A 19,237-nucleotide genomic window follows, 5' to 3' on the forward strand; every position below is an offset into this window, starting at 1 on the left:
CTGGCAACTCACTGAACTAGAGGGAGCCTGATCTGGCAACCCAATGGACTAGAGGGTTACATTCCTATGGATGGAGTGTGGGCCAAATGAGAGAGATTGAGAATGAGTGAAAGAAAGAGGGAAAAGAAGAAAGGGCCAAGGAAGAGGAAAAAGAGTTTGTCTTTCTCCCTATCCCCTTTTCCTACTGGGTTATTCTCCCATTTGGGGGTTGAGGCAGAGGCACCTGTCAGAAACATCTAAAACTCTGTCTGTGTGTGCGCTCTTGATTTATACAGATAATGTTTTGTTTGTAGTTTTATGACATTTATCCCAGGATCTCTGAGACCATCGCCACACCATCTGGTAAACTACTCTCCTCTCTGTATAATCTAGCCTAGAGCCAATACTAGCCCATGGGGGGGGGCTAGTATTGAATAACACATTCCAAAAAATTGCAGTCACAAAATAAATGATAAGAAACAAAGGTTTTGAAGTGTTTGTCCTTTATCTAGGAGAAATAAGAAAGCTCAGGAAATATTTGTGTATGTACACTACTTGTCCAAAAGTATTTGGACACCTGCTCGTTAAACATCTTATTCCAAAATCATGGCCATTGATATGGAGTTGGTCCCCCTTTGCTGCTATGACAGCCTCCACTCTTCTTGGAAGGCTTTCCACTAGATGCTGAAACATTGCTAAGGGGACTTGCTTCCAATCAGCCACAAGAGCATTAGTGAGGTTGGGCACAGATGTTGGCCTATTAGGCCTGGCTCGCAGTCTGCGTTCCAATTCATCCCAAAGGTGTTCGATGGGGTTGAGGTCAGGGCTCTGTGCAGGCCAGTCATGTTCTTCCACACCAATTTAGACAAACCATTTCTGTATGAACCTTGCTTTGTGCACAGGGGCATTGTCATGCTGAAACAGGAAAGGGCCTCCCCCAAACTGTTGCAATAAAGTTGGAAGCATAAAATCATCTAGAATGTCATTGTATGCTGTAGCATTAAGAATTCCCTTCACTGGAACTAAGGGGCCTAGCCTGAGCCATGAAAAATAGCTCCAGACCATTATTACTCCTCCACCAAACTTTACAATTGGCACAATGCATTGGGGCAGGTAGCATTCTACTGGCATCCGCCAAACCCAGATTCGTCCATTGGACTGCCAGATGGTGAAACGTGATTCATCACCCCAGAGAACAGGTTTCTACTGTTCAATGGCAGCGAGCTTTACACCGCTTTACACCACTCCAGTATGGAATTGCGTATGGTGATCTTAGCATTGTGTGCGGCTGTTCGACCATGAACCCCATTTCATGAAGCTCCCCACGATCAGTTCTTCTGCTGACATTGCTTCCAGAGGCAGTTTGGACCTAGGTAGTGAGTGTTACAACAAAGGACATACGATTTTTACACGCTACGTGCTTTTTTGGGTAGGTTGAACTAATTTCATACTTCCATATTTTTTTTTTACCAGTACTGGTTACATTCAGATGAGTCCCATGACACTTGTGGGGTTGTAAAGCACAATGGAGAACACCATCATGTTCATGAGAATCTCCCCTTTCCACAGTGAGGTCACATTAGTTTGTAGCCCAAACAGTTAGGACGCTACAAACAGAAGTTGGCACATCAACGGAACCGATTTCAGACAAGTTCCCTAACACTTGTGGGGGTCGTAGAGCAAAATGGAGACGACCATCGTGTTTGTGAGAGTCTCCCCTTTCAATAGAGTGGTCAATAGTCTCATGGACTGACAAACACATCTCTAGCTCTGCCACCTTTCACTGATGCGGAAGTGCGACATAGGCGGATGCGTTGGATTGAGATGACTCCAATGCAAAAAACGAGACATCTCTAGCTTAAACTGACACATTTTGATGGTGATTTTTTTTATTATGTTACTTAGATTCACTCACCGGCATCAATCGACACTAAGGGGTTAAAGGAGACAAAACCTTATTTTCTTGTTGCCGCGACTACAAGCACACACACCAGGGTCCTGTAGAGGCTCCTTTCTGTACTGGTTTAGTTCAGCTTTAGTTCAGCTTAGAAAAATGAGAGAGGAAGGAATGATAACAAAGTTAGAAAGAGAGGGAGGGGGATCGAGCAACAAGTTTACATGTGGGAGAGGGAGAGAAGAAGATAAAGATGAAGCTATTATTCTCACATACAGCATTTTTTGTTGTTGTGCACCCTCCTCCCTCCTGGTGATTGGCTGAGGGATAAACAAGCCTCTTGGCCGGACCATGTCTGTCTGTGTGTGTGTGTGTGTGTGTGTGCATGCTCATATGTGTGTGGGTGTGTGCATGTGTGCGTGAGACTGAATAGTGTATTGTAGGAGGCCAGTGGGTCCACCGGGCTCCCATACAGAGACAACAGTTTCTCACAGACTGTGCCAGGCAGCTTGAATACACACACACACACACACACACACACACACACACACACACACACACACACACACACACACACACACACACACACACACACACACACACACACACACACACACACACACACACACACACACACACACACACACACCAACAATGACAATCTTCTTCGTTCCACTTGTCCACGTGGACTCGGATGAATACACAATAACACAAGGCTGCTTCAGTGACTGCATTGAAAATAACTTTTGTTATTTGTGGGGGTTTTTCTCACCACAATAAATTCATTCATAATTCCTCTGACCTGTGACAGATGGCTGTACTGTCTAGGCCTACATACACATTTGTGTATGTGTTTAACTAGAATAGTAAACAAACAAAAATTTGACCAACTGGGGACATTTTGTTAGTCCCCACAAGGTCAAATGCTATTTCTAGGGGGATCAGGATTAAGGTTAGAATTGTGTTAGGATTCAAATTTGGTTTAGGGTTGGGGTTAGGAGCTAGGGTTAGTTTTAGGGTTAAGAGCAAGGGTTAGGTTTAGGCTTAAGTTTAGGGTTAGGTTTTCGGGTTAAGTTTAGGGTTAAGGTTAGGGTTAAGGTTAGGGTTAGGTTAAAAAAAAAGGACTTTGAATGGGACTGAATTGTTTGTCACAAGGTTAAATATACAAATCAAATCACATTTTATTGGTAAAATACACATATTTAACAGATGTTATTGCGAGTGTAACAAAATGCTTGTGTTCCCAGCTCCAACAGTGCAGTAGTATCTGACAATTAACAACAATACACAAATCTAAAAGTAAAAGAATGAAATTAAGAAATATATAAATATTAGGACGAGCAATGTTGCATTGGCATTGACTAAATACAGTAGAATAGAATACAGTATATACATATGAGATGAGTAAAGCAGTATGTAAACATTATTAGGGGATCCAGCCGTGGTTCTGTAGCTCAGTTGGTAGAGCATGGCGCTTGTAACGCCAGGGTAGTGGGTTCGATTCCCGGGACCACCCGTACGTAGAATGTATGCACACATGACTGTAAGTCGCTTTGGATAAAAGCGTCTGCGAAATGGCATATATATTAGAGTGACTAGTGTTCCATTATTAAAGTGGCCAATGATTCCATGCCTATGTATATAGGGCAGTAAGACAGAAGACTGCATGTGTGTGTTGACCTGACATCTCACACACACTAAAGTCTAATCAAAGAGAGTACTGGTGGTCTCAACAGCCTGGTCACAGATGAAAGGAGAATGAAAGGGAAGATGAAAGGGGTTACCCAGCTAACAATTCCAGGGAGAGAGAATGTTTTTGCAATGTTACCCGTAATGTTCTGCTGATGTTTGAGTGTCCTGTTTCCGTTAGTTAGGGGAACATTTTCTCGACTGTATGTTAGCAAAAATCTCCTGAGAGAACCTATTTAGCATGTTTTGGTGTTGGAGTTCTAACTAGCAACCTGGGACACAGTGTCACTAACTAGCTAGTTAGTAAGCACACGGTGTCGCTCCCGCCTCCCACCTGATGTACTAGCGACCGGTAGACAGTGTCCTTTGCCCCTGAAGGTCGGGCACTGTTTTCCCACAGTTTTGTAAACGAATGTGAGGGTACGTGTTCGGCGCGGAGCAAAGGGCACTGCCTAACTCAGATAATACTTTTATTTCCCTTTTAACCTACATTCAAAAGTGTCACACAAACATGAGGATGATGAAGGAACCAATGTGATGCTCGAGGGAGCTGCAGGAACGCCCACTTGTAGGATTGCCCCAAATTATGTGCTGCAGTTGCACACTATTACGCAGATACAGTAAGAGGGTATGTCATATGCCTACCATTTATTAAGATATCATTGTTTAGTTTCTTTGACATTCAGAGGCAGAATTTGCTTGGAAAGTAATCTAATTCTGTCACTATCAATCGACTAAGCTATTCACTTTCTGTACAATAGAAGATGTTTAAACCCAGACAGCTTTTAGGGAAACACTTGTGACCTTTTCTCAGCGGGTTAAGCCACGGATGAAGAGTTCTCAGCGTTAAAGCTTACATTTTTATGCATCGGTAGGCCTTCTCTGTCTGGGGTGGAAATGTAGGCCTAACTTTTGAAAGTACCACCAGCAGATTCCTAATGATGTCTCAGATTTAATTATTTGGAAACAGGGACAGTTTCCTTGCAAATAAGACACACTGATTTGGCATTGGACAAATATGATAAGATAAGCACATAGGCCTATCTCTCTGTCCATTCATAGCCTGTAAATTTGGTCATTTGTGTGGTATTTAAAAAATGTATGCTGTCCTGCAAATACGATGATAGCTTCATGCAATGGTTATAAAGGAGATATTTCCACCTCTTGTCCACGGTGGTCTGCGAACCCACAAGCTGCTCTATCAAAATTCATGTCATATTGACAGGACGAAGAACAGTTTCTAAAGCTCTGGTCTGTCCAAGAAGTGAGTGTAAACGCTAGATATGTTCTCTGCTATCCACTTTGTTTCAATGATTATTTTTGTATAGTGAAGGGTCACTTGGTTTTTTTTCAATCGTTCAGGGAGGATTTAGGTCAAATATATTTTATTCAAACAGGTCCGATTTTCTCCATGTAACCCTTATTATAAATAACATTCACTCCCTAATGAGACTCTCAGGGGAACGTTCTCTAAAGTTGTAAGTACTGTTGTTGTGAGCTGGGTCGTTATACTCTTTGGTCGGGTCTTTTGATAACAGATGAACTGGCATTGAGCGCTTTAATGTTACTTTGCTGCCATCTAGTGCAATGTATCGTTACTTTAAGTGACCCGTTGATGTCGTGAATTGTCACACTCGCAAATGTATTTTGATATTTTGCTTACAGCCCCGTATCAAATGCAACCATAGCTCAATGTCACCCGTTTTACGTTGAGTAATTAATTCCCTTCAACGCAGTGCCAAAGATGTGTATAACGTTGCTAAACTTTCAGGTCTGCTTACGTAATCGCCTGTCAGTGGTCGCTTTACGGTAGATCGTGGAGGTCAGAGAAGCACGATGAAAAGGCTAACCCAACTATAATTTACAAAAAGCTGATAATTTCAATATCTAACTACCTACAGTAAGACAGTGTACAACACTATTCAAACGTGAACATATTACTGCGTTTTAGATACTAGGAAATATCGCCAACGTTATTGCTTTTGGCTTGCGTCATCACGTTTGGTCAGCTAGGCTAATGTTAGCTAGTTAGCTAGCTAACCCAACCAGCATCTCCAGCCCGAAGCGTTCACCGGGTGAGTCTCCAGATCGTCACCGTACATGGACAATAACGCCCCTGGGTCGGGAGGGAAAGGCGGCCTCGGGAGTCTCTTTGGAGGCAGCGAATACTCCAACACAGAGCTCGCCGGTGTCCCATGTAAGTGCCCCTGCCAATTGATGTTGCTACAACAGTTTTGATTGGTCGCTAGCATACTAACTAACGTTAGCTAGACAAGGCCAACACTGGCCGTCGTTGACATCAACTGAGGTTACTGTATTGTCTTCATAGTGACTGGAATGAGCCCCCTGTCGCCTTATCTTAATGTTGACCCCCGCTACCTCGTACAGGTAAGAGATGCTAGCTTGCTACCTAGCTAGTTAGTAGAAGTTGACCTCACTCAATGAAGGGATATGTAGAATTGATTTGTGACATTCCCACTATCAAGTCGACTAAGATAATAGATGTTAACCTGTGTGTGTTTTCCAGGACACAGATGAGTTCATCCTGCCAACAGGGGCTGGTAAAACTAGAGGGAGGTTTGAACTGGCCTTCTTCACCATCGGGGGCAGCTGCATCACAGGTGAGACATTCCCTCCCTCTCTCAGTTTCTCTGTCTCACCCTCTCATCTCTCTCTATCCACATAACTCCCCTTCTCCCATATTAAGTTATGATGCCTGCTGGTTCTGTATCTGAGTCTCTTCCTCTCTCACCCCCTCCAATTCTAGGAGCTGTGTTTGGGACAGTGAATGGACTGAGGATGGGGTTGAAGGAGACCAGAGAAATGGGCTGGACTAAACCGCGTAACGTCCAGTAAGCACCACTGTGTTCCTCTAGTAGTCTGTGGCTTTAGTGTTATCACGTTGGAGACAGGTTTTTATTCATGCTAATATAAATGTTCAATGGCAGGGGTATTCAACTCTAACCCAATGAGGTCCGGAGCCTGCTGTTTTTCTTTTTTTATCTGATAATTAATTGCACCCACCTGGTGTCCCAGGTCCCTGATTAGAGAGGACCAATGAAAAAACACAGTGGAACTGGCTTCAAGGGCCAGAGTTGCGTTTGAGGGTTCTGTGGTAGGGTGCTCTATATACTGCTCTCACTTATCTGACCTCTGACCTTGCCCTCAGGATTCTCAACATGGTGACCAGACAAGGTGCATCCTGGGCCAACACTCTGGGCTCTGTTGGTGAGCACTTCTTCCCTTCCTCCTCTTCTTCACCCTGGCTAACCCATGGACCAGGTGTTTTGTCCCTAGTATGTCTATATTAACCATGGGGTGTGCATGTGTGTTTACAGCGTTATTGTACAGTATATTTGGCGTGGCCATAGAGAAGGCTAGAGGAGCAGAGGATGACATCAACACTTTGGCTGCTGGGACTCTCACAGGCATGCTGTTCAAATCCACAGGTGTGTAGCCTGTCTGTGGTTAGTCTATGGTTGTGTCTCGTGTGGGGCAAGAGTTCAACATGTAGTGCCCTAAAAAATCCATCTGTCTCATTCAAAACGTGTGTTTGTTTCAGGAGGGCTGAAGGGAGTGGCTCGTGGTGGTCTGGTGGGGTTGGCCATGTCTGGTGCCTACGCTCTCTACAGTAACTGGGACCATATCAGAGGCGGCTCCTCTTCTTCAAATCTCTACTGAACACATCCCTATCTATTGCGTTTCATCTGAAATTCCACCCTATTCCCAACTTGGTGTACTACTTTTGGCCAGAGTCTCAGGGAATAGGTTACCAATACTCAAACCCTCCCACAAATATCACCAGCCCCTTCCCTTGTTCACTTCCTGACTTGAGAGGGTTCTGAGATATTGGAGGCATGACTGAGATGTCATTAAACCATGGACTAAATTACCTCCAAGAAACACCCCTCCCCACACAACTGCCCTTGCTGCCCCCCCAGCCCTGTCCTCCTGGGTTACCTCCCTTCTCACCCACACAGATCTGAAAAGGCCTCACGCTATTTCCATGGGGTTTATGTGTTATTGTATTGGGAACTGTTTTTAGAAATGTATCTTATGTTATATTATTGAATGCTACGTCTAGTAGCTTGAAAGAGGGAAAGAGTCATGTAAATAGTATGTCCATGTTAAGAGTATATGCTAAGTAAATGGATACTGGGGCCCTGTTGTAATCATTTTTACATGCCTCCTACCTCCCTGTGAAGTGATCACTCATCTGACATGACTGGAGTGATGAAAACAATTCAGTGGAAATCGGTTAACAGCTATCCAGTCATGTCTGGTCAGTGATACATCCACCCTTCCCCTCCTTGAAGTTATCTGAACATCTCAGCTGGTGTTACTGACTGGTTATTTTACGAGGATGCCCACTTGACTCACGACTGTGTTAGTCCCCTGAGGTAAAGCCAAATGGTTAGTACAGGGAGCGAACGCAAGGTTACTCATCTAAGCATGGTTCATTGAACCACATCTGCAACACTGGTCTAAGACCCAACCAGAGAGCTTCTGGAATCCATGATTGTATAGTCCTTTGCTTTCATGTGACTGTGGGTTGTAGTCCTTCAGATACAGAACAAGACTTCTAATGAAGCTGGTGAGCAAAGAGACATTCATCCCAGCACACACCCTACCAAGGCCTTACAATCAAAACTGTTGTAATGTATTTATTCATAGTGGGTACTATTTTCCTGTTAAGAGTTGGAGTCGATGCTGGCCTTTCTAAAAGTTACTGCCAAACAGTACTGGAAGTGTCTGTATTATCTATTTGTGTCCTTGCCTGTTAAGCCCACTGTAAGAACAATACAACAAACATTCAAAATGATAAAATGCTGCCTTGGGTCTTTGTCAGTTGTGCTCATGCTGCTTGTGTTGTGAAAGCCTGTAGATGGGGTTAGGGGTGGGATATGCTATTGTGACTGACTGACTGGGTTTGAACCCAGATTGTGTGCCCGCTACACTATTGGTATCAGTCAGTAAGCTAAACTAAGTGTTCTACAGTATATTTGAAAGAAGAGGTCCACAATGTTCTGCTTTTTCTGCCAACTTTATTGGCTGACAGACTGCATGATGGGAGTTATAGTCAGGAAAGAGTACAACCAGGAAGTGGAACATTGGTTGGGGATGTGGTGGAGGTCAAGGTGTCATACATGCCATACAAATTGCAGATACTGTATGTTCCTTTGCATGCACCAATGAAATGGGATAACATGATTCTGAATGTAATATTGAAGGACAAAATGCTCCAGACAAAATCCATAGGTTTTAGACATAAAACATTGAATTGTTGACTTGAGTGTGATTCTGAAACAAATTGTCCATAACATACACATTAAGTGGATGGTGACTAGAGTACTTTCAGAGACACAAAGCCTGAATAACACAGAATTTAACACAGATTACAGGATCGTGACAGGTGGCTTGATTTAATGAAATGCTGATGATCAGTACAATGTTGATTGTAAAATGTCTTCATTCAAATGTTGTCTCATGTCACTGTAGTGACTCACAGGTTATGGACACAGGAGAGGGGTGTGTGGCCTGAGGCAATATGGTATCTTGCACAAAAAATAAATGCTATAGTTTTGGGGTGTGGAGGGGTTGTCAGGTTGTGTGTGGTCTAGTCTAGTGCATGAAGATGTCTCTGATGCGCGTAGCCTCGATCCAAGGGATGTAATTGGCGGTGCGGGTGAACACGCTGGGCTTGTTCTCCACGGTGCAGCCAATGGGGCCAAAGCTCACCACACCGTGCACCTCCCACCTGTCACGCCCCAACTGGCACAGCAGAGGACCGCCCGAGTCACCCTAAGAGGAGAGGGGGGATAAAACATTGTTAGATCACATTCCTATGTTAATACTAATGCTGCGTTTATAACATCTCGTAAATGTGTAAATACCAGCATGCAACTGGGAAAAATATTTAAACGCCCCTCCAATTGGTCAGTTATAGTGGGAAAATCATCTATGATCTCTGAGCTCTGACTTCTCCCACATGCTGAACTCTGCAGTTAAGGAAATTACCTCGATAACAGCATTTTCAGCAGTTAAATGCAACAAACCATTATTATTATTTTTAAACGATCTATTCATGTTTTTTTACCACTATAATTTGTTTGACGAGCATGATAGCTGTACTTTTAGTTTATGGTTGACGCAGCTTGTTTGCCATTAGCCAATCAGCGTACTCGGTACAAGTATGTAATTCTTCCTCCTCCCTTTCTCACTCGGTCTTTCCCACTCCTCCCTCTGTCCCACCCTTCCTCAGTCCCCTCCTTCCCTACCCTCCCTTTCTCTACCTGGCAGGCAGCAGGTGGTCCTTCTGTGTCTCTGAAGCCGGCACAGATCATGGAGTCCCTGACGCGGTCTCCCCAGAACTTCTTCTGACGGCAGGTCTTGATGTCGATGATGGGCAAACGGGCCTGGTTCAGAGCCTCAGCCAGAGACACGTTCTCCTTCCCACCTGATACACAGACAGGGGCACACCACAGGATTACCTTTAGGCAACATACTTGTTTCATGCATATTGAACGCAGCCCTTGTCAATGCTCTTTTGTCTACAATCTTAGTTCTAACATAAGTGGTCATAGGGAGAATCTCAATTGCATACTCCTCACTCCACACCTTTTTTTCAAAACCCATTGGATGAGAAAGCCAGAGGTCCCTCCCCTCTGATCGTCTCCAATGGGTTTTAAAAAGGAGGCGAGAGGATACGAGTATGCTATGAGATTCTCCCAGTGTCTCCATTCAGCCTCCCCCTCCTTACCCTGTGTGCCTCCCCAGCCTCCTCTCCTCCCCCTTTCACCCCCCCTTAACCTGAGTGTCTACCCAGCCAATCGCACCTTTCTCCCCCTCTTGTCTCAGTCCTCATCCCTAGTTTCATCCAACCTCCTCCCCCTTAATCATCCCTCCTTACCCCGAGTGTCTCCCCAGCCGGTCACCCAGCAGTATTGTCCTGGCTTCAGGCGGATCTGTTTGCGCGGCAGGCATGCATAGCGTATGTGGTTGGTGGGCACGATGTCGGTGGCAGCCTTGACCAGGGCGATATCGTAATCCAACTCGCTGTGCGTGGGGTAACGGAAGTGCTCGTGACGATATATCCTCTTCACCGGGATAGTCTTCTCGGGTGTTTCGGAACGTTTCAGCTGGTGCTTCCCCAGGACAATCCTCCAACTCCCAGCATCCTCGGCTTTACCCCTGAGACACACAGCATGGTGGGTAACTGAGTTCACGCAGGGTTCAGAATGTAACTGTCCGTCACATTACACACAGGTAGTCTACTAGTCCTTTTTGGTGGTTTCTCAAGATGTATTGTCTCTTTCTCGTCTAAACCGAGTTATGGTGAATGGGTTAGACCGTGGTCCTTTTGAGACAAGTGTTTCATTTTTAGCTCAGTCCAATAATGTTGTGTGCTACCACTCACGGAATGGCAAGTCTTACTTCTGGAAGCAGTGAGCAGCAGTGAGGACCCAGTTCTTGTGGATGAGAGTTCCTCCACAGACATGGATGTAGTGCTTACTGCCTCGGGGACGAACCTGAGACACACAGAACACACACATTTGCCATCAACCCACAGGCAAGACCTTCCACTTAAAGTAACTGTCCAGTGTTTTCAGATTTATATGAAATATGCACTACATTTAATTGCAATATGAGTGAAATAGTTTTCCTTTCCCCCCCAAAATTGTAATTAAGTATATAAAATGCAGCTCTTCTGTGTTGGAATGGTGTATGCGTACCTCAACAATAGAATGGTGTGAGCATATGAATGGTGAATGGTGTGAGCAGTGGCGGTCGGTGCCGTTTCAAATGAGCATGGCCTTATTTCTATTACAACATATACGATTGTTGTCATTTATATTCCATTTACCCAGCTCAATGTAACATCGATAGGTTTAGGCTACCGCATGATACTCAAATGTTTCCCTATACCCATCATGAGGTTGCTATAGCCTATGAATGAAAGTTTACAACGACCGTGACACATTCAATGCATCTAGCGGATCTAGGGTGTAATCATTAGTCCAACAGTTGCAAACAATAGTTTTTATTGGACAGATTCAGGTATGTTTATCCCTGCGTCATTCTGTTTGCTTCCGTTTAAGAAACAATTTTCAATAGAATCGGTGGAATGAATGCACCCCTGATCACCCTCAAGCACAGTTCGCTTTCATAGAAGCCACATACAAACAGCGTGATCACTTCACATCTACACACTCTCCTCTCACCTTTTCCCTTTGCTTGTGGACTTCAGTGCACAACACAACAGGTCTGTGACCAGGCGAAAAACGTTTCCAAGCCAAACCTTCATACCATAACCACTAACTGCTACACACAGTCGATATCGTTGTCACCATATTAACTAACGTCATAGTCAGCATAGCTAGAACTAGTAAACTCACTACAATCATGCAGTATAGTGTACAGCGAGCAGTTTAGCACTTACACCGGCAGGCCCTGTTGGCAATAAATGAATAAAACCAAAAGCTTACCTTGACTTGGAAGAGTTCCAGTGTTGGATAGCCAGAGAGCTAACATAGCATCCCTCTCTGTTTGAGCCATGTGTTTGAGCAGGCTAAACAAGCTGGCTGAATTTGCTAGCTAAGTAAGTAAAAGTGAAAGTGAAAACAAATATACAACACAACTCGTCTATCAACCCTGAGCTCCGACTCCTCCCACACGATGACCTCTGACGTCGCCTTAGTAGGGAATGAGCTTGATAACAGCATTTTCGGCAGTTAAATGCAACTAAAAAACATTATTTATCAAAGGCAATCCATTTTTTTTTTTTTATTAACACTAATTTGTTTACAAGCATGATAGTTGTACTTTTAGTTTATGGTTTAAGCAGCTTGTTGGCCATGAGCCAATCTGCATTATGGGGCGGCAACGTAGCCTAGTGGTTAGAGCGTTGGACTAGTAACCAGAAGGTTTCGAGTTCAAACCCCCGAGCTGACAAGGTACAAATCTGTCATTCTGCCCCTGAACAGGCAGTTAACCCACTGTTCCCAGGCTGTCAATGAAAATAAGAATGTGTTCTTAACTGACTTGCCTGGTTAAATAAAGGTAAAATACAATTATTCAACAAGTTCAAAGCACCTGAATGCAGCCAACCGGTATTTACAACTTCAAAACTAGTAATTCCCACCTTCCCACTTCTTTATGAGTGAAAATGTAATTTGCATAACGGTGCAAAAGCCCTCTGATTTGAACATTTCATTCCATTTGGATCAGTCGTGGGTCTCAACAGTCTAGAAAGGCACAGTAGCAGGCCATCCTGGCTGTACATCCATGCTGAGATGCGCTGTCTGCTGCAGATTTAACACTTCTGCCTAAATATTTGTAATTTAACTTTTTAAATGTATTACCTTTTATGAGTGGCATAAATGCAACCAGTCACAAAGATTTAATCTGATTAGGCTACGTCAAAAGTCTCCTGTAGGCTAGCTGCGCACATTAGTCCAAAATATAATTTCAGCATCCAAACTGTGCAGCAGCCATTTGATGAATGTTAAACACCAAAAACTTGAATGACATTCAGAGATTGTCAAGCCAAGCCTTCGATACTGGATAGGGAGTCAATAAACCATGACGTTGAAGCGCCCGAAGTCGGTACAGAAAGCTGTTGGTGGAAAAAATGTGTTGCATATATTTTTTCAATTCTAAATCTTGAATCGAAATGTTGACAAATCACATTTCCCCCTAGCTGATCATTGTCTGCAGCCATTTCTAATCGTAGTGTAATGAAACAGACAGCGAGAGTGAGCTCGTTTGTGGTGGTCAGCAAACCCTCGACCTTCTGGCCCATAGCCCTGCGTGGCATCGACTGTGCCATAAAGTGGCAAAGTTGATATCCACGTTTATAAACACAGAGTCGGTACATTTATTGTTATTCGTGGTTGCAAACATTATTTTGAGTTCATTCTATTAGGGGGGGTGCAATTATTTATTTTTTTACAGTAGAATGGGAAGGTCATGTTAAAAAAATAAATTACGTTGGGGAGATGGGTGCTTGTTTATGACACCTCGAGTTGGACCACTCTACTGAGTCCTTCTCCTGAATCCAAGTGTTTGACACTTGGGGAGGGGGTCAGTACCGTTATTATCAAACTTCATTAATGCACAAGCAACATACATTTTTCATCCTTTGGTCATCCTACTTTGGGACCACCCATTTTTCATCCATGACTTGGTCATCAGCTAAATGGCATATATTATTATTATCTGCCCCCCCCCATTGGCATCAATGCATGACTAAGTGAAAATTCGACATCCTGAAGATAGCAAGTAGATAAGTATGTTCATGGGTTTATTGATTACCTGTAGGGAGACCTGCCATGGCCAGGAGTGAGGTCTGGCCTCGTTTCCAGAGACGATCCGTTCAACCATGTTAGGTTTATAGTGGGCCGTGCCACAGTCCTTAGGCCAGTCTATAGGAAAGAAAATACACAGGAACTGTCAGTACAGTCAGACGAATACTGATCCTAGATCTGCCACGCCACAGTCTCTGTCAGTTTAAGAATCATCACAGTCAGTTACAAAGATCAGATCTGAACAATTAGAATGATAAAACATGTATTTTTTTAAACTTCATTTTAGTTATTGGCCCGAGTAGGAATGGTTGAGGTCAGATAGATTAAATGTGATGGAAAGGCAAAGGGGTGACGAAACAAATAGATTGAGAGAGAAAGCGGTGTAATCGCTGTTAAAGGGAGTATCCTATCCACACGCAGAAATATAACTCCTGTCAATTTGTTCTATCAGGGGGTAAAATAACAATATCCCCGTGATTTAATTTCTAAGTGGTCAATCTGTGGTATCAGGAAATAGCTATATAGTTCTGTCACTGGAGATAGGGCATAAGACACTATCACATATCATAACCCAAATACTTTCACTCCAGATCGCCAAATCAGACAATAGATGGTATGGAAATACTTGTCTAGAACACATCCATCCGTCTATATCATCATAACAAAGTGTATATTATATACCGGTGCACCGTCAGATTAATGGCATTTCTTCCTTCAACTATCGTGCCACAATGCAGTTGACTCTTCTCCCTGCTAACAGACCCGCAAGCTCCTTGCACTTTGCCATAGCAACCACATTGACTCAAAGTCGTGAGCGAGAAACGCGATCAACATGGTGAGATTCTAACTACAACTAGCTTCTACTAGCTAACTACTTAACATGCTGATATTGACTTTGGTATTAGTGTGTGTAGGCAGCTACATTTTCTAACTAAGTAGCTACCTAGCTAGCCAGCCAGCTTGTCCATAGAGAGAGCATTGCATTGTGGGTTTTGAAGTCGACTTTTCACATGTTGCTTCCAACCTTATTATGACGACGAAATGCAAAATTCACAACATATATCGTTATAACATATTTTCATTATTTGACCATGTAAATCCTAAGAATTTGTGGTATTGAGTGGATTATTCCTTTTAAAATGAGTGTGTGTATTCGTGTGCTGGTGCCCATGTGTATCAGTGGAGGCTGGTGGAAGGAGCTATAGGAGGACAGGCTCATTGTAATGGCTGGAATGGAATACATGGAACGATATCAAACATATGGAAACCCCGATTGACTCTATTCCATTCATTCCATTCCACCCATTACAATGAGCCCATCCTCCTAAAGCTCCTCCCACCAACCTCCACTGATGTGTGCGTGTGTATCTGGCTCACCCAGGTGCAGGACTTTGTGCTGGGCCTGTCTGCTAGGGGTCAGGGTGTATGTGGCGGCAGGCAGAGGCGACACACACAGTAGCAGCAGCAGAGATAGGAGTGGAGACCCTGGAACATCAACCATCTTCAGCAGAATCACTGCCTCGCACACACAGCACACTATATATATAGCACTGGACAAACACATAAACACACGCTCACATACAGGCATCCAATCACCTGCACATACTCAGGCATATACATACACGCACACTCATTCACAAACTAATATGTGCGCATGTACCTATGTATGAACACACACACACACATTTCCCCCAGGGACAAAGATGACTACAAAGCCCCAGTGCTGGATTGTTCTCTTGCAGCCAGGGGCTTCTACAGCAATGGGTAGGGACTTCTGGGGGGCCCATCAGCACTTTCAACACACCCACATTCCCACACACACACACACACACACACACACACACATTCATACATGCGCATGCATGAACACATGCACACAGGCACAACACACTCCCTTGGCCGCAAACATAGGACAAACATGTAGGAAAAAAACAGCCCCTCTACTTTACTCCCTACTCACCCCATGACGCACGTCACCCCCCATAAGCCCATCTCCTGATTCTGTGTCACGTGACCCGGTGACATGTACCCTCCAAACCCAACCTCTGTACACGCACACAATTTGTCACTCTACCCATTCATATCTACAAACTATTACACCCCATTACCTGTAAATAATTTCCATCATCAGGCTTACTTCTACTTATCTAAACATCTACCTAACTCTAAATCTTCTCCAGTTAACCTCTATAACTTATCCAAACCTCCCTAGGGCTGTGGATGGATGAAGTGATCCTATACAGTATAAGTATGGCTTGCACCTAGGCCCAGGACTGTACCATTTTCACCATACAGGGGGCATGAAAGAGAGAGGGCTTTGTTTCTCTACATAACAAATACAACTACCGTGTTTGTTCGTTAACAGTGAGATATGACAACAGTAGAAGCAGCTAGTGAGGTGGTTTCAGGCCTTTACTACGGTGAATGACAGGGAATGTGCCTGCTCATCTGAACAGTAGCAGTACACAGGGCCTGAATGAACTGAACATACAGACTTACTCACACCACCATGGTTTACCAAGTTTACAAACACTCTGTGTGTGTATGTGAGTGTCTGTGTGTTTTTTCTTTGAGAGAGTGAGTACCTATGTACATGTATGTGTATATACTGCGAAGTACAAAGAATGCATATGAAAGTAACATCAGTGAATGTTTTGACAGGATATTTTAATACATTACATTTTTTTCCTATTGGAGATTATTTAGAATAATTTATGGCATCCACACATTCACATATCCATGCTTACTGTAATGCAGTGCAGGCAGGCAGTAACACATATTGACATTAAGGGCTGTTTTTTCTGGGATCCTGGACCTACAGTTGAAGTCGGAAGTTTACATACGCTCAGGTTGGAGTCATTAAAACTCTCTTTTTCAACCACTCCACAAATTTCTTGTTAACACACTATAGTTTCGGTAAGTCGGCTAGGACATCTACTTTGTGCATGACACATGTCATTTCACTTACAATTCACTGTATCACAATTCCAGTGGGTTAGACGTTTACATACACTAAATTGACTGTGCCTTTAAACAGTGGAAAATTCCAGAAAATGATGTCTTGGCTTTAGAAGCTTCTGATAGGCTAATTTGGAGGTGGAGGTGTACCTGTGGATGTGTTTCAAGGCCTACCTTCAAACTCAGTTCCTCTTTGCTTGACATTATGGGAAAATCAAAAGAAATCAGCCAAGACCTCAGAAAACAAATTGTAGACCTCCACAAGTCTGGTTCATCCTTGGGATCAATGTTCAAACTCCTGAAGTTACCACGTTCATCTGTACAAACAATAGTACACAAGTATAAACACCATGGGACCACGCAGCCGTCATACTGCTCAGGAAGGAGACGCGTTTCTGTCTCCTAGAGATGCACATACTTTGGTGCAAAATATGAAAATCAATCCCAGAACAACAGCAAAGGCCCTTGTGAAGATGCTGGAAGAAACGGGTACAAAAGTATCTATATCCACAGTAGAACGAGTCCTATATCAACATAACCTGAAAGGCTCAGCAAGGAAGAAGCCACTGCTCCAAAACTGCCATAAAAAAGGCAGACTACGGGTCGCAACAGCACATGGGGACAAAGAGTGTACTTTTCATACTTTTTCCTCTGGTCTGATTAAACAAAAACAAAAAACTGTTTGGCCATAATCTGAAGACATCATTCAGGAAGTTAAAGCTTGGTTGCAAATAGGTCTCCCAAATGGACAATGACCCCAAACGTTGTGGCAAAATGGCTTAAGGATAACAAAGTCATGGTATTGGAGTGGCCATCACAAAGCCCTGACCTCAATCCTATAGAATATTTGTGGGCAGAACTGAAAAAGCGTGTGTGAGCAAGGAGGCCTTCAAAAACCTGACTCAATTACACCAGCTCTGTCAGGAGGAATGGGCTAAAATTCACCCAACTTATTTTGGAAGCTTGTGGAAGGCTACCCGAAACGTTTGACCCAAGTTAAACAATTTAAAGGAAATGCTACGAAATACTAATTGAGTGTATTTCAACTTCTGACCCACTGGGAATGTGATGAAAGGAATGAAATCTGAAATAAAACATTCTCTCTACTATTATTCTGACATTTCACATTCTTAAAATAAAGTGGTGATCCTAACTGACCTAAGACAGGTAATTGTTACTAGGATTAAATGTCAGGAATGATGAAAAACTGAGTTTAAATGTATTTGGCGAAGGTGTATGTAAACTTCCGACTTCAACTGTAGATGTTATTGCAAACCTGAACTGGAGTAGTATCCTTTCCAACCCAACATATTTTTCACCTACTGGCAGATATATTTGAATACTAACATATACATTTGATATAAAGTAGTCAAAAACTACAACACAGCAGTAGGGAGTCCAGTGTTAGTGTTATTCAGATGCCTCATTTGCACTTTAGACTGCACCCCACTTTAGACTGCACCCTGCACCCTGCACCCTGCACCCTGCACCCTGCACCCCGCCAACCTCCAGTGTTAGTCCCATACAGTCATTGGTTAGTCTTATAATTTGATCATGTCCACCTTCTCAGTGTTCTTCCAGTGTCATTCATTGGGGTTTGAGGAGCGAACACATCGCTTCAGTGACTTCATCACTCCTCCACTCTTCTTCCTGCTCTGCCCACTCTCACGATATGACGACTTACGAGACAGCACTGGTGTCCCCTTTTCCTCTGTCTCTTCCCCCTTCAGTCCTCCCTCCCTCTGTCCTCCTCCCTTTCCCTTTCCATCTATTCCTCCCTCACTATCTCCCTCTAACTTTCCTTCTTCCTCCCTCTCTACCTTTACCTCTCCCTCTGGTTCTCTCTGTCTCTGTTCTCCTTCTCCCTCTTTTTCTCCCTCTCTGAGTCCCTCTCTCTCTCCCTCTCCTTTGGTTTCAGCCTCAGTCTCAATGGCAGCAGTCGCCACGGTATTAATCGATAATGCCATTGGGGAAGTTGCCATGGCAGTGGTCTTTCTTTTGGTAGTGACAGGGGTTGACAGGGTAGTGGTTTCCATGGAAGCGGTCATGCCTTTGGTTGTCATAACAGGGGTTGACAGGGTAGTGGTTTCCATGAAAGGGGTTTTGTTCTTGGTTTTAGAAATGATCTTAACCCTTGATTTGCTTTTAGTCTTCGGTTTGGTTTTGGGAGTGGTTTCTGTGTTTGTGTTGTCTGTCCTGGTCTTGAGCTGAAGGTGTTTCTGTATGATAGAATAAGATAAGGTCAGAGAAACAACAGTTAACATATAAAAAATGATGAATATATAGATAAATATAGAACAATATACTACATTACCAAAAGTATGTGGACACCTGGTCGTCGAATATCTCATTCCAAAATCATGGGCATTAATACGGAGTTGGTCCCCTCTTTGCCGCAATAACAGACTCC

At 43.6% G+C, this 19,237-nt stretch overlaps 2 protein-coding genes across 2 annotated transcripts; one reads left to right on the plus strand and one right to left on the minus strand.

Annotated features, from left to right (window-relative positions):
- The first annotated feature begins 4,941 nt into the window (after nucleotides 1–4,941).
- LOC118357435 (mitochondrial import inner membrane translocase subunit Tim23-like) lies at nucleotides 4,942–8,389 on the plus strand. The gene is made up of 7 exons (XM_035734523.2): nucleotides 4,942–5,759; nucleotides 5,892–5,950; nucleotides 6,090–6,183; nucleotides 6,330–6,414; nucleotides 6,732–6,790; nucleotides 6,901–7,011; nucleotides 7,125–8,389. Exons 1-7 carry the CDS (start codon nucleotides 5,663–5,665, stop codon nucleotides 7,241–7,243), a joined length of 624 nt encoding a protein of 207 aa, XP_035590416.1. The 5' UTR covers nucleotides 4,942–5,662; the 3' UTR covers nucleotides 7,244–8,389.
- Nucleotides 8,390–8,966: 577 nt separating this feature from the next.
- On the minus strand, nucleotides 8,967–18,515 carry LOC118357434 (chymotrypsin-like elastase family member 2A). The gene is made up of 7 exons (XM_035734521.2): nucleotides 18,390–18,515; nucleotides 15,247–15,419; nucleotides 13,877–13,986; nucleotides 10,997–11,091; nucleotides 10,473–10,753; nucleotides 9,856–10,019; nucleotides 8,967–9,364 (listed from the first exon to the last, which is right to left on the minus strand). The coding sequence occupies exons 1-7, from the start codon at nucleotides 18,416–18,418 to the stop codon at nucleotides 9,185–9,187; spliced, it is 1,032 nt and encodes a 343-aa protein (XP_035590414.1). The 5' UTR covers nucleotides 18,419–18,515; the 3' UTR covers nucleotides 8,967–9,184.
- Nucleotides 18,516–19,237: the final 722 nt, after the last annotated feature.

The sequence above is a fragment of the Oncorhynchus keta genome, chromosome 24, assembly GCF_023373465.1.
Source record: "Oncorhynchus keta strain PuntledgeMale-10-30-2019 chromosome 24, Oket_V2, whole genome shotgun sequence".
Lineage (NCBI taxonomy): Eukaryota > Metazoa > Chordata > Actinopteri > Salmoniformes > Salmonidae > Oncorhynchus > Oncorhynchus keta.

Excerpts from the sequence above, each read along its gene's own strand:
- LOC118357435 (XM_035734523.2), top strand. The coding sequence starts at position 5,663 with ATGGACAATAACGCCCCTGGGTCGGGAGGGAAAGGCGGCCTCGGGAGT. Across the intron at positions 6,415-6,731 it reads ACTAAACCGCGTAACGTCCA|GATTCTCAACATGGTGACCA; the intron begins GTAAGCACCACT and ends CCTTGCCCTCAG. Across the intron at positions 6,791-6,900 it reads CAACACTCTGGGCTCTGTTG|CGTTATTGTACAGTATATTT; the intron begins GTGAGCACTTCT and ends GTGTGTTTACAG.
- LOC118357434 (XM_035734521.2), bottom strand. The coding sequence starts at position 18,418 with ATGAATGACACTGGAAGAACACTGAGAAG. Across the intron at positions 13,987-15,246 it reads GCACAAAGTCCTGCACCTGG|ACTGGCCTAAGGACTGTGGC; the intron begins GTGAGCCAGATA and ends TCTTTCCTATAG. Across the intron at positions 9,365-9,855 it reads GACCACCTGCTGCCTGCCAG|GGTGACTCGGGCGGTCCTCT; the intron begins GTAGAGAAAGGG and ends CTCTCCTCTTAG.